The sequence below is a fragment of the Phaethon lepturus genome, unplaced genomic scaffold, assembly GCF_000687285.1.
Source record: "Phaethon lepturus isolate BGI_N335 unplaced genomic scaffold, ASM68728v1 scaffold26219, whole genome shotgun sequence".
In the NCBI taxonomy this organism is placed as follows: Eukaryota; Metazoa; Chordata; class Aves; order Phaethontiformes; family Phaethontidae; genus Phaethon; species Phaethon lepturus.
In genome coordinates this window covers 31,911-50,480 of record NW_010561849.1, presented here as the reverse complement: position 1 = coordinate 50,480, position 18,570 = coordinate 31,911, and the positions used below count along the sequence as shown (strand labels likewise).

Genomic DNA, 18,570 nt, shown 5'->3' with positions numbered 1-18,570 from the left:
TGCTGCCGCTGCTAGTCTCTGCCGGTGCCGTGCCTTGTTGAATCGGCCCTTCCGAGGCGGCCCTCCCTGACAGTGAATGGGAGGAGAAAAAAAAAGAGGAGGGAAAGGGAGGGGAGGGGAAAGGAGGAGACATGGGAGGACGAAAGATGGTCAGAAAAGGGAGAGGGAAGAATCTTTAACTGAACTTTGACTGGCTGTCGCATCCTACGAGCTCATCGGTCTGGAGGCACAGGGAGAGCAGTCCCCGTAGCCTCGCTGCACCTGCATCCGAAGCTCGGTACTTCCAGCCGTCCTGCAACGCTAGGGTCACACGTCGGAAGATAGGATCACCACACCCTGTTATGTCTTACTGCTTACAGGTAACAGGGGTCTTAGTCTCTTTGTCAAATCCATTTGGAAACCTCGGTTTAGAGCCCTGCCTTCTCTCGGTCAATGCATTTCTCTTCTGGCATCCGCTCTGCAGCCTACCCCCGCCACAGCCTGCGCGTAGACACGGCCAGCCATGCTCGGCAGAGGCTGGCGGGTGTCCCCGTCACGCTGCGGTCCCATAGGCAGTGTAGGGACCGATGGACCCCAAGGGCAGATCCCCATCCCAGAGTGGCGTGTCACATAACTGCTCATCATCCACCTGCAACCTCAAAAAGACCTGATACGGGAAAAGGGACTCTTTAGCCCGACTTATGCCAAGTGCATGCAAGAGTGTGTTCCTCACACCCTCCTGGTTACAACAGAAAGCCATGTCAGCATACAGCAGGTGAACCTCTCACGTATCACAGAAGGAAAACTGCACAGCAAAACAACCTACCGTCCAGAGGAGATTTCTCTTCTGCATTCTTGTCTTCCTCTGCCAGCATGACCTCCTCTGTAAAAGGAAAAACAGCAATGTTCAACTTCACATTTATCACATCCCTGCTCTAAAACCAGCTGAGCTGGATGCAGTGGGCATCTGTTCTAGCTGCCACTAACCTTACCCCATTGTATCACCCAGTTACACCCAGTCTGTGGAGGAAGGGATGGCTCAGAAAGCCATGTTTCTTACCCTGTGCCCCTCTTGCACAGGGGGAGGAGGCCAGACAAACCACTGGAAGACCATAGCACTTCCTCCATGATTTCTCTCTTCACAATCAACCACCCACTCCAGTTTCTTTACCCAGTTATCATCCGCAAGGGACTTCGGGAGACCAAGAACCTTCCTTCAGATCCAAGCAAGAACACAGGTCTCCACAAGCCAGAGGACGGTCCCTCATGCCCAGCCACATTGGAGACACTCTGAGAAATGAAAGATGCTCTACAGCCATTGCTGCTCTTCTGTTTCCATCAACAAGATGAGGACTCAGCCCATGGGAAACAGACATTTGTCTCATGGCACAGGGTAACACAAGCAGGGTCGGCTGCTGCATGTCAGCTGTGCCACATCACAGGAGACAGAATGTCATCAAATAACCATCACATCAAATCTTTGCCCAAATGAAACTCACAGCAAAATTTCTACAGGGGAGTTCTGGCTAGCATAGTTCATGTTGTGCAATACGTGCAAGAACACCATCGCTGGTTTTCCATTCCTGTGTAACTCATCTCCAAAATACAAGTTTATACATTCCTACAGTAAAAGAATTCAGAAAACATGGAAAAAAAAAACCAATCTCCCAAAATTGACTCATTTTTATCTGCAGGAAAGACAATCAAATCTCCTGAGGTTTCACAATGCAAATGTCATCACCCAAGTCAATTTGCAGTGCACGCCAAGCTGCGCCAATACTTGAAACCACACACTTCATACAGTCTGAACCACCAATTTTAGCTTGCTGCTGTAAAGTTATGTGAAGATTTTCTAGAGGACAATCTAAAGCAAACAAAATATTGAGTTGGCAGCCGGTAAACTATACACTTCCTTGTATTATAAACGAGAAAGTCTTTCACATGCTTGGCATAGATGTAATTTGGGATCTTACTACAACATCTGACACTGTGTTCCCATAAAATTTTGCTTTAAAGTCCATTTAAGTAATCCTAGATGGAAGGCTAACTAAAAATAAAACAAACCAACCAACCAACCACAGGCCAAACATCAAAGTGTGTAGCTGACAGCTGACTAGAAGAATACTAGAGGGATCAGGGCTACCACAGAAGCCTTATATAATCTCTTCATTAATCATCTGGGAAAGAAACTGAATGTTACATTAATAAGACAGCAAATTGACAAGGCTGAAAAGCAATACCCAGGATTGAGGAAGACTGGAAGCCCAAGCAGAGGAGAACTAAATAAGAAAGTGCAAACTAGTGCACCAGAGACACAGAGGAAAGGAGAGACAAGAGAAGGTCAAAAATGTTAGGTAAGCTAAAATTTTGCACTTAAAAAGGCATGAAATCCTTCCAAAAACCCACAAGCCAATACAATTCAGGTTTCCGAGGCTCCTTAAGACACATCAACAAAGTGAAATGGGCTTCAAGAGTTCGAGTTCAAGAGACTCCTTTCTCAAGCTGGCACCTCAGAAACCAAAAGGTTCTTCCAAAGTCTTGCCAAGCGAAAACTGTACTGGTGTTTGGGGGCTAAAAATATGGAAGGAGTTAAACGGCAATTAGCAATGAATGTGGCTGCCCTAAAACACGTAGAAGGGATGGTTCAGATTTGGAGACCCCTTCCCCAAGACAGCTGGACAAAAGGCCTGTAAATCTGAAACACAAGCAAACCTATGCCAGGAGGAGCATGAGCTTGAGATGCTGTTACAGTGGACGTTGTCCTATACATTTTTTTTAAAACTTACATTGCTCATGGAGTGTGATATTAAAAGCTTTATGTCACATCTGAAGCTGTTAAACCCACATCGCTGCACAGGACTCAGCATAAAATGGAGTCTAGCTCCTAGTACCAGTAGAGTCAATAGTGCCACGCAGGTGTTTCTGCACTTCTTTGGATCCAGGAATTAGTTCAGTCATCAGTACTTTGGGGTTCTCCATTTTGTGCTCCTCTACACAACACAGATGTAGTTTTTTTCCTATGCTACGTACTAGCAAATTGCAGTGAATATTCAAAACCATTTGGAACGAAGCGTACATTTAGGTCTCGTGATAAAGAGCAAGCACTTCCCAAAGGAGCTCTTCTGCCACTCCCAGAAAGAAAAATTGACTTTTAGGCAGCATTTGGTAATTAAATGGACTAATACAAACTACTGCAGGGAGCGGACACCCTGCCATGCAGGTGGTGGGCAACAAAAATAATGAGTTAGCGAAGGTCGGAAGACAGGCGGCTGTTCTTCAGGGGCCGCACCCCGGTGAGCGCAATGCAAGAGCGCTGTGTCTGCAGAAGGAAGGTCTCGGGGAGAAGCCAGCGCACTTACTGGTCAATGCTCTGACGGTTGTTGGTTTCAGTCACATCTTGCTAAAAAAACTAAAACACTCCAGGAACGAAAGAGCCTATTAACTTAGCTGGAAGCTCAGTTCTGCGCTTGATTCGTATCTGTGCAGGAGGAAAATCGTTGTATTGGTTCCTTTCAAAGATCTCTGCATAGGAGACAGAAATTCTTCTTTTCCCTTGTTTCTGGGTGGCCTCTTGTTTTGTGCATTCCTGTAACAATTCGCCATGGCTCACCACTGTCCTTTGAGCAGCAGGGGAGGAACAATCCTGAGTCCCCAGATGACCCCTGGGGACTGTGAACTGTATGGGTACATAATAGTCGTGATTTGCAACGGTGTACTGATGCTATCTGATGTTCCAGTGTCACCTGTGTCCCCACAGTCAGACTGATGAGAGGTTTAGCCATAGTGGGGCTTTACAAAACAGATCGATAAATGCCAGCAGGGCCTCAGAATTTGTAAGATGTGACAATTTGATATGAACATATTTTCACCTACAATGTATGCACTCTTTCGAGACAACTCTGCAAACCAGCTGAGCCTTCGCCCCAAATTCAGGGGTCTGAGTTGGTGTCCAACCATATCTCCATCTATAGACGTATCTCACTGGATCTCAGTTTTACTGTTCCCTTAAAATAAACAAAACGGAGGTTTCATCTTTGCAATTCCCTCAAGTCTGGCTCTCCTCCACCATTGCTCTCCTGTTCCTTCCCTTGATAGTCACTCCTGTCTGCCTTGTATCCTCTGGGAAACCGAAGGACCACATCTATCCTAGTGGGACTCCACATGGCTTTTAAAGCATGCTAAAGAGACAGCTCAGCAGGCTAGTCATCACTGTTAGGATTATTTTTTTTTAACCATACAGCATCCTAAGCAGAGGATCAGGAGTTGCATTGCCTTTAATCATCACTGTAACAACAGAAGAAGATAACTAGGGTGCCTGCAAAACCTCCAAACAACAGTTCCTCTACATTAGAAGAAATATTCAACAGACAGACAGTATCAGATCGGCAACTTCTAGCCTCCAAAGGCACAGGGGCTTCGCTAGGGTATCAGAATGAGAGGTGTCTCAGCAGTAAGATTAATTGCTGGTCATTAGGTACTGACAAGCAGGTTACAGGACTGGAAATAAAGGCAAACCTTATCCTGAGGAACTGGCAAGCTGAACAATACAGGTAAAGCAGAAGAGAAACATGGTGCCCCTTCTCTTTCTCTTTGGCATGGGGAGATAGGCCATTGTGGGCTCAAAAGAAGAGCAGATTACGGGACATAACCCACGTTCAACGGGCAACAGAAGTTAGAAAAAAGGAAGTGCAACTGAATTTAACTGTTAAAGCTTCAGATTTATTAAATAGAAAAAGTGAACGAAAATGCATCCCTTAGAAGCAGCTGTCACACTCTCACGGGGAACTCTAATTTGATTTTCTGGCAATTATCCTCCCTTGCCATCTCACACGCGTTGTTGCCCTTTTTCATTGATGTAGGTGTCTTTTCTCAGCTGTATCAAGGGGCTTGTTGCTCTGTTTCTTCTGCAGAAAGCTGAAACCTGAGGTTCATAAAGCTTTTTTGTGCCAAGTAACAAGTTACAGTGACCTAAAAGAGAGAGGTTAAACCCATTCCCAAAGCCTGCTTACTCCAGGACAAAAGAAACACTCAGAATCAGTGCTGTGTGAAAGAGATGGACTTGGGAAGACTGAAAATGCAAAAGACATGCAACTTGATTAGCTCTGAACTGAAAGACTTCCAGTCTCTGAGCAAAGTGTTTTCAAAATGACACATGTCCTTGTAAGATAAGGGAAACATCTTCAAAAGAATATTTGCAGGCTTATAAGCACTTCACTCTGTGCAGAGAACTTCTACTTCTCCGTTCTTTGTTGGAAATGCAGCATGACAGCCTAATGGTTGCTACAGTTTTGAGGAGTTTAATAGAGAAAGCAGCAGTGGCAAAATCATTTGCATGGATTACATTGCTTGGCTTCACCACTTTTTAATTCCTCTGAAAGGCACAATCTCAAATTGACTCGCTGCTACCTTTGCACAGAGCCCAAGGAAAACATGAAACAGCGGGTGGAACAGGACAGGGTTTGCTCGTCACCAACAAGAATTTATTTGATAGTGGATAAACTGAAGAAGAGGCATTTGGGGAAGAGAACTGCTGTCTCATGCCTAGAGGAGCAACAGAGCGCGAAGCTTGCTTTTTACACCTATAGCAGCTGACTTCTAGTGGTGGGAAGAGTTGATCCCTTTAACGAATTTACTAAAAGCAACAGACAGTTGACTTTATTCTTCCCGATTGCATTTAAGATTACAGGTCTGTTTCTAACTGATCCATGGAGTTCACTTCTAAATGATACAGCGAGTCAATGTTTATAAGCTTGACATGGCAATTACCATACAAATTTTTGGCCTAAATTCTGTTACATGCAAGTAATTATAGGATTTGATCATTGCTTCTGGCCTGTAACTTGCACTAGTTTTTATAAAACCAAAAATCTTATGGATTTGATGACACTTACAGATTTATAAGTCATTTAAGGTGGTATGACATTTCTTCTTGACATCCTCAAAAGGACTCTACAAGTTACAACATTCACCTGAGAAATAAGTAAAACTTCATACCTGGCCTCTCTATAATCCTAAACGAAGAAGGTCCACCTAAACGCTAAGGAAATTGGTCCAACCGCAGGTTGATTTTTTTTTTATTTCAAGTCATGCATGTCTAAATTCAGCAATTTAGCACATTAACTGTGTTATAATTTTCTCTTTCATTCCCCAACCCTTTGTTGAGAAAGTGTTTGTTAAGCACTTCATCAGTTAAGGCTTCCTGTATTAAGTATAACTCACACAAGCATTTGCACATTAAGGTTGTCACCGTTTAAAACACCCCGGTATAGATCCCTCAAGCATATATGCTGCTGACTGTATTAAACAATCCACATTTAAAACAGCCTGAGCTTTGTTTGCTTCAGTTTCAATCACAGCTGCACTTCTGATGATTTACCAATAGCAAGCTGGCCCCAAAATCTTTCAGCTGTGCCAAGGTAACATCCTTGAAAAATTCACAAGCACTTTTTATTAATATTTTTTCCTTTCTATAATCTTATTTTACCACTGAAAAAAATGTAAAAATACCACCAGGAAAAAAAAAAAAAGAAAAATAAAAATATAAAAGTCAGTTACTCAAGAGCCAGGCTATTAAAGAAGTTTCATTCTTACAACACCAATGCAAGACAAGTCATTAGGCCAGGTCTGGAACACGCTTAAGTCAGCACTTAAAAGGTGAACTAAACAGTCTAAAATTTCAGTATAAGAAAGGATTGATAGTAAACAACCCCAAAATTCTATCTGAATTTAATGCACCACTTTAATGCACTATGTACAGAAAGCAATAATACAACATCATTCAGATTACTAATAGAGAAGGCTGCGAGAAACATTAACGACACTCACAAGTGGTCAATAAATGACAAGCACATGATAAATTAAAATCATTGTGGATGAGCGGGAGGTAGTGTACAGATGAAGGAGTGATATTAGCCACTCAAATACTTTCCTTGGTCCTAAACCATTTACAGCCCTTGAGGTAAAGACTTGAGAACCACCAAGAACAAGGAAACCTCCTTTCCAGCTCCAGCAACTACCCAGAATATGTAAAACATTACAGAGCAAAACCAATCATGTTAAGTATTAAGATGCCACTTTATGAATCACTGGAATGCAACTTTCCACTCTTCCTACCTTGCATCAAAAATAAATGAGGAAAAAAAAGCCAAACAAACAAAATGCTCAGGGAGGATACTATAAATATTAGAAGCCTGGAGAGCTTTCCATGGGAAGAGAGGGGATTGAGCAGATTGGTTCTGCATGCTTTAGAGCAGAAAAAGTAAGATGAAACAAGGTAGTGAGAGATCAGAGAAAGAAAAGTAATTAAAAGAAATATGAAGTGCCTGCCTGAGCAATTCCTCTAACTGCAGAAAGGCAACGTATTTAAAATCAAGGACAGGACGTACTGTTCGGTGTGTTGGTTTGTTTTTTAAAATCAACTGTTAACATGTGGAACTCCTTGCCACAAGATTCACTGAGGTCAAGGATGCTAGAAGGCTTTAAAAACAATTAGATATCTGCATAAATACTGACAAAATTTTCTCTAGAGTTACATTAGAGCAGAATACCAAGACTTTTGCTCTTTCTTTTTTGCAAACAGCTTATTACATCTCACTGCCTGGGACTGTTGCAAGAGATTTCCGTACAGGCTGGAGTGTCCATGACCATCCTCCCCGGCTGTTTTCCTCCCCCCGCACACGCCGTTTGCTTTGGCCACTGTCCCACACACGGTCTTGGACAAGGAAGACTGATTATCTAGTCTGGAAATTCATGATCATTTCATAGCTGAAATCCTGGCCTTTAAAACAGAAATGGGAAATCCCCATCGACAGCAGAGTCCCAAATTTCAGCGCCTGAATTCTAAAGGCTCAAGTCTCTGTTTTGGTCAGCCTTCACGCTACCTTTTGCATTCAAAGATTTACTAACACTGCTAAGTTGATTTTAATTATTGTTATTATTCAGCTGTACTAGGAAGCTTTTTTTATGTTCCTATTGTATTTTCAACAGTGCCTTTACAGAATATTTTTATTATTCTCTGATTCAGCTATTCTGCATACAATTTCCTGTTCTAGAAAGTCTTCTGGTCTTGTGTTACTAGACAAAATAAAAAGATGGGCATTTTACAGCATTTTCACTCTATACTGATGTGGCATTTATTCAGCGCTGGCAACACAGGAATAGAATAGCCAGCCATTCCCACAGGGATATAGAGTTGGAGCAGAGATTGGCCAAATGTTTTATAACTTCTTCACCTCAACTTTCAGACAAGTTCAGCTAATGACCTCTGCATAACTCTTCTTGGCAGAACAGTCATCAAAACGAACTGAAGCAACCCACATCCCTGCAAGGGAATTCTCGTCTTTATTTTACTGATGGGGAGACCAGGATTTAGAGACGGAGAAATAACAAGAGCCTTAAAAGCAAGATGGCACTAGAGTCAAGAGAGAACCCCTGTGCACTCTGCTCCAGCCACTGGGTAAATCATTAATTAATTCAAATTTGAGGCAGCACAAAAGCTGTAAACAAATGGGAAGACAAATTATAAATTGAAAATGAAAGATTCTTCTTATTTAACCCTACAGAACCACAGAATGAAGTGTGGTTGCCTAATTGAGGACAGTTGCTGTTGAACAGTCACAACGAATAGAAGTCCATCAATATGAGTGGCACTCAACTGCCACTCTGTATAGCTCTATGGGAAATCATGGGTTCAAGCCACTATACAAGCTACTGCTACCTCTTCCTGTTTTACATTTCAATGCTTCAGTCTTTTTCCCTCTGGCCAGGTTGTCCAAACCCATGCCCAGACCATGAGGTATGGCAGGCGCTCAGGAGGACCGCCAGCCGCTCCCCAGCGCTCCCGGGGGACCTGCAGCAGGGCAGAGCCCCGCTCCCCCGGGCACACAGGCTGGCAGAGATCTTCAGAGGAGAAAGCAGAAGCAAAGTAGTGGGAGCCATGTGAAAATGCTCTTCCAAATACTGGCACCCAGGTTGTGCACATAAAACAGAAGTTGAAAATCCAAAGAGCCACTCACAGGCAGAACAGCACCGGGATGCTCCGGCCCCCGGCTCGCACACAGCCTACGCACGTGCGATGCTGCAAGGAGTTGCTGTGACCATAGGGTTACCTGCTTGCACAAGCATATTTTAGCACATCAGTGTGGATTTCGGAACACGGAATGATGACATGGCTTTTAGTATGGTGCCAGCCCACAGCTTAGGAGGACCACAGAACGCCAGTTCTGGCACCGGTCTGTCAGCTGACATCGGACGAGTGACCGTATAATGCTGGACCACAGTTTCCTCATTTGTAAAGGGACAGGAGGAAGTTGACCTGCCTAGAAAGGCACCCGAAAATTTATTTGAGAAATCACAGGTTCTTTTTCTCCCCCATCATTGTTTTAAAAAGCATTTCCACTTTACTCAGATGTTTCGGCTTCTCGGAAAAGCAAGCAACGAAGCAAATTAGCCTCAGAAGTTTTCTTGGTGCTATGTGAATGAATTGCACTGTGGTTATATCAATACATATATCAGCTACTCTATAACACAGAAAGGTTATTGGCAATTTTTACTGTCTGATAAAAAAGGAAAAGAAAAGTATGGTATTTTTTGTTAAATTAGTGCGTTTAGGTCCTTGTTAAAATTGCTCATGGCTTGTAATAAAGTGCAATGTTTGGTTATAATAGTTATAAAGCGATGTTAATACATGCTGGGGTGAGTTTCATCCAAGTGATCTCTGCAGCTTATAAAAATGACACTCTAGTGTATTTTACCATCATAGCAAGAGAGGCTTATAAAACAGCTGTGGTGGAAAGTAAATAAAATATAAATGACTCATATAAGGGAACAGTTTCCCCACTGTGGAGACTTTGGGCACTGTATCACTTTTTATATTATACTGTGTTAAGACAATTGCTTTGATCTCAGCAATAAAGAAAGTTGGCCCAGCTCCTCTATTTTTGTTTAACCAAACTGAGATCTTTTGCAATAACTTTAGTGTGACTGCTCAGAAACAAGCCCAAAAAACTCAGCAAGTGCTGGCTGGGCCCTCTCTAGTCTTGGGTTACCTCAGCGGCAAGCAACATCGAGGACTAGTTCTGGGACCTTTGCCCTGTCATCACCAGACTCTTACTTTGCCACAAAACGTAGAGAACCAAGATCAGGAGATCTCTCGCCTTACCTGCTTTGAAGATCCACTCCAAGTATCCGTTTAGTTCCCGTTCAATTTGCTGCTGCCTACGGAGTTTCAGGAAAGCTCGACGATTCTCTACCCTCTCTCGTTCTTTGGCAAATTCACTGCGGAGAGAGAAGAATGAGAAAGCACGTCAGAAGCGGCCAGGGAAAATACGCTGCTCTTCCTTTGTCATTCAGATTGTATTCACAAAGGTTGTGAAGTCAATGACAGGAGTAGTGGGTGGAAGCCACAGCACGCTACATGTTGCTGTCCAACAAATGACTACTTTGATTGTAGCTCAACTGTTTCTCTGCCTCTCTCCTCCTGAGAGAGGACGGCAAACTGCCACGTGCACACCCTGCTCTTGCTCTAGGGCCACACCATACCCATTACAACGATATCCTGATGCACAACCTGTCTGGTCATGCGTGATCCTGGTGCACATACACCTGTCCAGTCATGCGACACAAATTATTATCCCCAACACTTAAAACTGTCCTCCATCTCTCTCCACACCACTCATTCCACAGCAGAATTTCCTCTAGAAGCACAATATAGTATCGCAGAGACACCAGCATTCTTTTGGTGTTGGAAGAGGTCAACTCTTTCTTGTTAGCCTTTCTTCAAGTTTTCCCAGGCTTCAGTTGACTTTGACAAACGCAAGCCAAACGAGAGCTACAAGTGAGGATAGGTACTCTGGGGTCAAGTCGCCCAGGTGCTCTGGGTTGGGGGTAACAATGATCCTGCTATTTGCTGAAATCACATGGAAAGCAAGTATCCTGATATCAAATCATAAGAACAGGACCGTGCAAGGGAGTCAGAAAGCGAGGTTCATCCAAGCACTGCAAAAGTCTTGACCAACTACATCCTACTGCCAAGTCTGAAATGATGCTGAGACAACAGCGCAGCCACACCCCAAGACACCCAAGCTGCGGCTTTCCCCAAGCTCGTTCATACCATCCCTGGGAAGAGTCTGACTGATGCCCCACCTGGAGACGTCTGTGCCCATCTACCTTTCATGGGGCTCTGAACCAGCCTCTGCAACCTCTCGCGTTGAGCACACGCTGGAGTGACTCCCGCAGTGCTTAATCTATATGGTTAAATGGGGGATCAGGCTTTTGTCCCTCGTGTGCACCAGCGGTTCATTTAGTATCTCAACTCTGCTGTGTCCTTCAAATCTTCAGTTAACTGTTAATTGTTGCAAACCTGTACTTAACTGCTGTTCTTGACTGAAACATCACCTAATCACCAGTTCATTACCCACACATGCTCCTCAAAAGCCAGAAAGGAGCAGGCGAGGGGAGGAAGGTGGAAGAATGGGATGGTGGGGGGGAAGGAGCTGCAGTTCCAGTGGCAGCTTTACATTCACAGCCTATGCTTTACCCTTCAAAGCTGACACTTCTGCTTTGTTCGGCAGGACTGTCTGACCCATGGAGAAAGGACTGCAGGGAGAACTTGGCTCAGCACCACGACACACGCCAGTACCAGCCACCGATGTGAGAGCTGCCATCAGCTGAGCCATTATTTTGATTTTGGCAGCGCATCCCAGTCTCCTGACTCCCCTCTCCTGTCCTCCACCTGACAGTACAGCCCATGACCCCATCCTTGAAACAGAGGAAGCCAAAACATCGCTCTGAACCGGCAGCTCCTCCTTGGCATTCAGCACGTGTCAGCCAGGTGACCCGGGATCCTGCACGTGTCAGCCGGATTGCCGATTTTCTCCCTCTTCCTTTTTAATGTTCTCATTTCTGGTTCAGTGCCTGGTGCTTGGGGCCACAGACCTCCTCTCAGTTTTGATTTCTCTCTGAAGCGGGAGGAATGAGATCAGACAGCAGAAGGTGACAACATGCATTTAAATTGCCAGACATGGAGGGGCCACGCTTCCTGCGTTACAGGCTCGTGACACCGCAAATCTCCCAGAGCTGGGCTGCGCCGGGCAGGAGCAGGAGGCAGCACCCAGCGGGGAGTTTCACCAAGGACCGCAGCAGGAGGAAGGGCAGCCGATGAGCTGTGGCACCGCTCCCTCGCCCCTCAGGAGAGCTTTCCTTGCAAAGCCTTTCGTCCTCTGCCAGCTCCTACCTGGCCTAAGGAAAGTAAAAACTGCCCAGGACTTGGCCCTTTAATCTCAACTTGAAACATGTAAGAAAATGAGGGAGAAATTGTGCCGAGGCTCAAAGCTTCAGTAGTTTCTGTACAGCCACGCACGCTTTTCGCAAGACACCAGCGAGGAACGTCGCTGAGGTTAAAGTCACCTGCGCCTTCCCGTTCCCTGGAGCTGGCAGGTTTGGCACTGCCGTCGGAGCTGGGAGGGTAACTTCCAGGAGAAGACAGCACCTTGGGTCTCTGCTCATTGAATGCCTCCAGTGCTACAGAGCCATAGCAAAATCATCCAGGTTGAAGACTGGAGGGTCTTGATCTATGGTCTTCCTGGCAGAGGAATGCATTGCTTGCTCTTTCTCCTGTCTCCATCAAACCTCTCTCCTATCTCCTGAAGCTGGAACTTACCAAAAGACTGTGTTTTTCTTTAGGAAATATATTAATAAAAGCATGTGTGTCTCTTCCACTACATTAATCACCATTCAGGAACTGAAATATTCCCCATTTGCAGCAACTGGAAAACTCCCAGAATTTCTGTTTGAGAGCTTTTCAGCAAAATTTCAGAACATATTCAAAGAAAAGGGGGGAAAATTGTATCAAAATGCTATATTTCATCTAAAAATATTTCAGATGAAGTTTTCCTGCCAGTTCTAAATGAAAACACAGAAAGTCCCATGGGAATGTTTGGTAGCAGTAAAAACGTTTCCTCCTTTATTCAGCATAATTGCTATTTACGCCACTGACTTGCAAAAATCTCCCAAATCACCAGAAAGGAAACCTGAGCAGGGAATATGCTACCTCCTCTCCAGCTTGACCTCCAGGATGTTTCTTCATAGCTGGTCCTCCACCCTTTGGCCAATTCTGGAATGAGTAATAACATTCACCCATTCTCATCCTTGGCCCCCATCAACCACCATGTGCCCCAAATCCCCCCCAAAATAGTCATCTTTCAGCCCTGTCCAGATAGGCATTAAGAGGAGGAAAGCTGAAAGGTCGGCACTCCCACACGCAGCGCAGCAACAGGAGACACTGCTTTGGAGGAAGCCGAGCTCTGCCCAGGTAGATGACCGCACTGCATTTTAGTTACAACATGACAGTTGTGAATAACTGATTCTATAGAGACAGCAGGAACAAACAGAAATCAAAGTAAGGGCATTCGTCACGGAAACCACATGCCATCCAGTCAAGCTCTGTGTCACATTTTTCTTCTCAAGAGTGGTCAGTGCTTAAAGTCACAAGGAAAATGGATGATTGTTTCCTATCGCCGTGGTGGATGGAAAAATAAAATAAATCTCAGTGTAAATATGCACTGAAATAACCACTTCAGGGAAATTCAAGACCCCTCCAGCCACAAAAGAGACAAGGTCAACTCATGAGTAACCACCAGGGTCAGTAAAAGATTATAAACCAAAGAAATTCTTACAAGCACTTTATCCATGCTGGCCTTAATTTAAAACTACTGTCACAGCAACCAAAAAGGAAAAAAAGAAAACCCACCACTATCTTCATCCCCTGAGTCTCTGATTAACTTTCCTATATGGCAGCAGAGAGCTCAGATGGAGCACCATGTAATGCACATCTTGGTCTTGGGTTTCATGGCACGCTCCCAGGGCCAGCGACAGCAGGCCGGCTGCAAGACTAATCACACCATTAAACCTCTGCAATTCAGGTTTTTCTGCTTAGAAAGCAGACAGAAACGCTTCCCACTCACAGGGAAGAAGCAGAGAGAAATTAAATAGCATCACTGTCATTGCTAATAGTGCTGATGATTAGCGATTCGTAATAACAACATAGGTAATTAGCTCCTCATTCAAAATAATACCACTGAGCTGCACATGATCTCATGAAATTTCAGATCTTCAAATGGGAGAACAGCCTTCGTCTAGTGAGTCTAAAGCACTGTTCAGAGCAAGCAGAAAGAAGCACAGATCTCAGAAGGACTCCACCAGGGACTTCTGGAAAGCAGCGGTAAAGAATCGTTAGAATTTTAATTCTAAAACGAAACAAAAAAAACCCGATCTGCTTTAGGATTGGCTTCATCTCCAGTCCAAGTACATCAAAAGAATGAGTAAAGTTGAGCCTGGATGGCACAGTGACATCTAAGGACACGGTCCTGCCTGGAGAAATGCAGCCCTCAAGAACGGAGAGGAGCCAGCTAATTCAAGTGGGTGAGCTGCTGGCAGAGGAACTGGCCAGGACTGCAGATGTTTGACTGAGTTACTCACAGGCCAGAATGAATTCTCCAGGTGGAGAAACAAAATTGGCCAAGACAGGAGGCTTAATTTGTAAGCTTTGTTGCTTGGATGTGGAGTAGTGCCCAAGAACAGATTTGATACTTGTCAGCAGCCTGTTAAGCAGCCCACGTCACTCAGGAGCAGGGAGGGACAGGCTGGAGGTAGAAGATGGAAAACAGCAGCTCCTCTGGCTGCCTGACACGCAAGTTGGAGGAGCATCAGTGTGGGAAACACATGCTGGAAGAGTAGCAGTGGTACAAAATCACGTGTGTTGCACCACTCCGGGGCTGCCTGGATGAGGAGAGGCGAAGCATTAAAAATTCCTCTCTGTTTCAGTCCACCCTTTTTACAATCAGCAAGGAAGGAACCTCAAAACAAACTTGGTGCTAATTATCCACCTAACTTTCAGTAAGCTTTCAGCAAGAGCAACACTGAGGTAGGAATTTCCATAAGAGGCTGCAAAAGGGCTGCAGAGATAAGAACCTGCGCCCCAGACGTATGAATGTGCTGGATGATGAGAGGCAAGATGAACACAATATTGTTTGCATTTTTCAGTAAAACCAAATCTCTTGTGTTCTTGGCAGGCTGCAACCACTTGCCCAGGGGCTTAAGCTCATCACTTATGAGTTTCTCCTGCGTGCGTTAGGGTAACTTCTCGGCACGGGGACCACACGCACCTCCACGCCTCCCAGCATCCTGAGAGCATCCACATGCAAGCAGAAACACTTAATTGCATTTTAAGGGTGGAAGTCCATTTGCTACCATTTACTTTGGTTAATCAACTGTGAGAAGAAAATCGAGAAAGAGCCTTCAGTTAATTGTTCCTTTCCCTCTCAGGTCTGTTTCTGATGCTGGGGTTTGCCACCTTGTCCTAATCCAACCAAATCCCAGCTGCTTGGAGAGCATCCACATGCAAGCAGAAACACTTAATTGCATTTTAAGGGTGGAAGTCCATTTGCTACCATTTACTTTGGTTAATCAACTGTGAGAAGAAAATCGAGAAAGAGCCTTCAGTTAATTGTTCCTTTCCCTCTCAGGTCTGTTTCTGATGCTGGGGTTTGCCACCTTGTCCTAATCCAACCAAATCCCAGCTGCTTGGGTGAAGCCAGTTACAACAACGCGGTAGACAGTCCCTCCTTGTGCTCCTGCCATTCTGTAGGTCCTGCAGTACTGGTGTGATTGAGTTTGCTACCTCATACACACAGACCTGCAAAGCTCCTCGCAGCTTGCTTCACCAGGGTCTGATCCAGTTAATACTCCTAAGGTTTCATTCACTAACCGCATCAGCATCCACATGTTTATAGAAAAGCAGATTCTTGCTCCAGGGAAAGAATTTGTTCTGCAGGTTCATAACTCTGTCGTTCGTCTTCCTGGAGAATAGTAAATCCTTTGTAAGGGGAAGCCTCTGCTGGATGCAGCTAAAAAGCCCAACACCTTTACGCCTGTAACCGTTTATACAACTAAGGACACAAAGCCTTGGCTGTGCTAAGCATTTATTTTACCTTCTGCAAACCTGCTCTTTGAGAGACAGAGGCAGGGACGGAGTTCGAGCAGAAAGAAAGAGGGAGAGCCCCTGGAGAGGGAGCAGGAGTGAGATGGACAAGCAAGTGGAAAGAGAGAAAAGCAGATGCTCAGTGTCCTGGATGCAGATGCAGGAAGAGCCTGGGGACCTGCTGAGCACCCTCACCCCTCCTGTGGGTGCTGTGGTGACTTAGGGCAGTGCAGAGGGAGGCACACAGGACACCAGGTGGGAAGGGGGGTGTATCTGAAGCACAACAGCAAAGCTCAGGATCTAAGCAGGGACAGCAGACTCCCCTCGATTCCTGAGGCATTTTACTTCAGCAGGGTGCACTGTCACTAGGGAACCATCATCGACAGCAGCACCGGTGACTCTTTGAACTCTCTTAGAGATTAAAGGACCCACCTCAGCCCACAACACAGCTCCGAGAGTCTGAAAGGGGCTGCCAGGGAGGCAGCGGCGGGAGAACAGCAATCCTGCGGGGATGCTGCCCTGCGGGCCAGCCTCCTCAAAGGCACCAACTTCTGGTGTTTCTCACAAAAGCTCCTTTAGGAGCAGAGGAAAGCAGCCACAGCAGGGGCTGAATTATTCACAGCAGCATGCAGGAGGCAAAGGGTGAGGGGAAGGGATGGGGGAGAGGAGAGAGCGCATCGCTCCCTTCAGTGTGCTCGCCTGGGTGGACGCTGGCGAGTTAGATATTTCTAACTCATTTCTAGGTGGAAGGTAGAATCAAATTTGGCTTAGGACAGAAAAATATGAAATAAATCCATGAGTAAATAGACGAGGAGTGCAATTTCCAGCTGCCTGGACATGAGGTGTCATGGCCCATAGCTGGGAAGATGCAAACCCAAGAGGACATGGCTCAGCCTTGTCCATTGCTGGCACCTTGCACCCAGATGGGCTGCAAACAAAATGAGGGGAGATCAGCAAGGACATTGGTTTCTTTACCATGGCATCAGATATCTTTATCACAGTAAACCCCAGGAAATCTTCATGATGAGCCAAGGTATGGTTATTCTCATTCACAGACAAAACCCTCAAGTGCAGAGAAATCTGCAGGCAAAACTGAAAATAATTCAATGCTTCTGGCTTACTGATTTGAAAACGTGAATAGAAATGCATGTGGAGTATTCTTAAATAACTGGTTTTAAGTACATCTAAAAGTCAGGCCCAGGTCACCACTGAAGATAGGCAAAGAGTATTGATTAGAAAGCCCATCTGGAAGAAGAAGAAAAAGCATGGAAATGCACTTCATTTGGGCAAGAAGAAAATCTGAGGAAGGTGAAAGCAAGCACATCCCAGGGCAAGAGAGATTACACTGAAAAGTGTTGGAATGAGATGAAACCAAGCAACTCATTCACCCAGAAAACCATAAAGTAAAAATTTCTTTATGCTGGTGACATTTTGTACCTCTAAGATATTGTTTTCCTGCCCATAAAAGTGGTTTGCTGAGAAGTCAGAGCTTAAACAAGGCTTCCTTAAACAAGGAAAACCCAGAGAACAACTGAGGTTTCTTAGTGCTGAAGACAACAAAGGTCTGTGGCTCATCATCCGCCCCAGGTTGCCCCATCAGCTGCATGGAGACCCAAAGACACACGGTGTTCTATGTTTCTGTCTCACCTGGAGCTACAGCTGGCCAAGATCACACTGGGCATGGTCTGAGGGTGCACATCCACCTCTCCCAGACTGAGCCCAAATGTACGGACCCAGCTGGCTGAGCTGCTTAACCCATCCTAATAGCCACTGCTTAGGAGTAAGGACTGGCTCAATCCTGCACAGCTGGAGTTGCTTCTGCTTTCTCCTCATTGCTCTAAAGAGGGGGAAAAAATAGCTCTCCTCAACCAGCTGATAAAGGATGAAAGTATCACTGAGAGATTGATCTCTCAGCACCGAGCCAGGCTTCACTCTCACTTTTATCAGTGAACATAGCGGGAAGATGCTTCAAATGCACGTCAGATATGGGATACATCTTGTGTTTCTAGAAAGAGAAGAGGAACAGCACAGAGGTAAAGCTTTCAATGTATCTTCCTTCCTTTTGTCTTTACGTTCTGCTTGTGCCAATTTCATGATTTGAAATGCTGCGAGTGCCACAGATGGGCAAACCAGGCTTGAAGAAGGCAACAAGAGAGAGAGGAAAAAAAAGAATAAAAAGCACCATTTATCTCAGTTTCAGCCTACTGCAATTCCTGGATGAACCTCTGGCTCTGTTCATCAAGTTTCCACCGCAGAGTCAAAGCAGAGCCCCAGGAAATTCAAATTTCGGTCTCCTATATATCATTCCTAGATTGTAATAGGAATTTATAGGCTTTAATTTCCATTGCAGCGTAACAGAAGGGCACGTGAAGGTTAGTCCATCTCTCCCGTACTAACCAAAAACATAAAAGGAGCAAAAGATTCACATTCGGATAGGACATTTAACTTGGTGAGACGAAGCTCACGTGGAAAGTCATTGCTCCCTGACCCCTTCTGCAAGAAACACACATGCTTCTCCCACATTTCTTGCTTGCAACGATGGCTTTGTTAAAAAGGGTGATGAGCAAGGAACAACAGGAAAGAAAATATTGTTTTGCTCTGTCTTTCCCTTCCTT

At 45.0% G+C, this 18,570-nt stretch overlaps 1 protein-coding gene across 1 annotated transcript in view; it reads right to left on the bottom strand.

Annotated features, from left to right (window-relative positions):
- The window catches only part of LOC104626239 (voltage-dependent N-type calcium channel subunit alpha-1B-like), a gene marked incomplete at its 3' end in the record, with an annotated part of 65,203 nt that overhangs the window by 16,168 nt on the left and 30,465 nt on the right, over positions 1-18,570 (bottom strand). Inside the window, exons 4-5 of the mRNA XM_010294108.1 lie at positions 10,139-10,254; positions 806-862 (exon numbers count right to left, since the gene is read on the bottom strand). Of these exons, the coding sequence (XP_010292410.1) occupies positions 806-862; positions 10,139-10,254 (173 nt within the window). The remainder of the gene's footprint in view (positions 1-805; positions 863-10,138; positions 10,255-18,570) is intronic.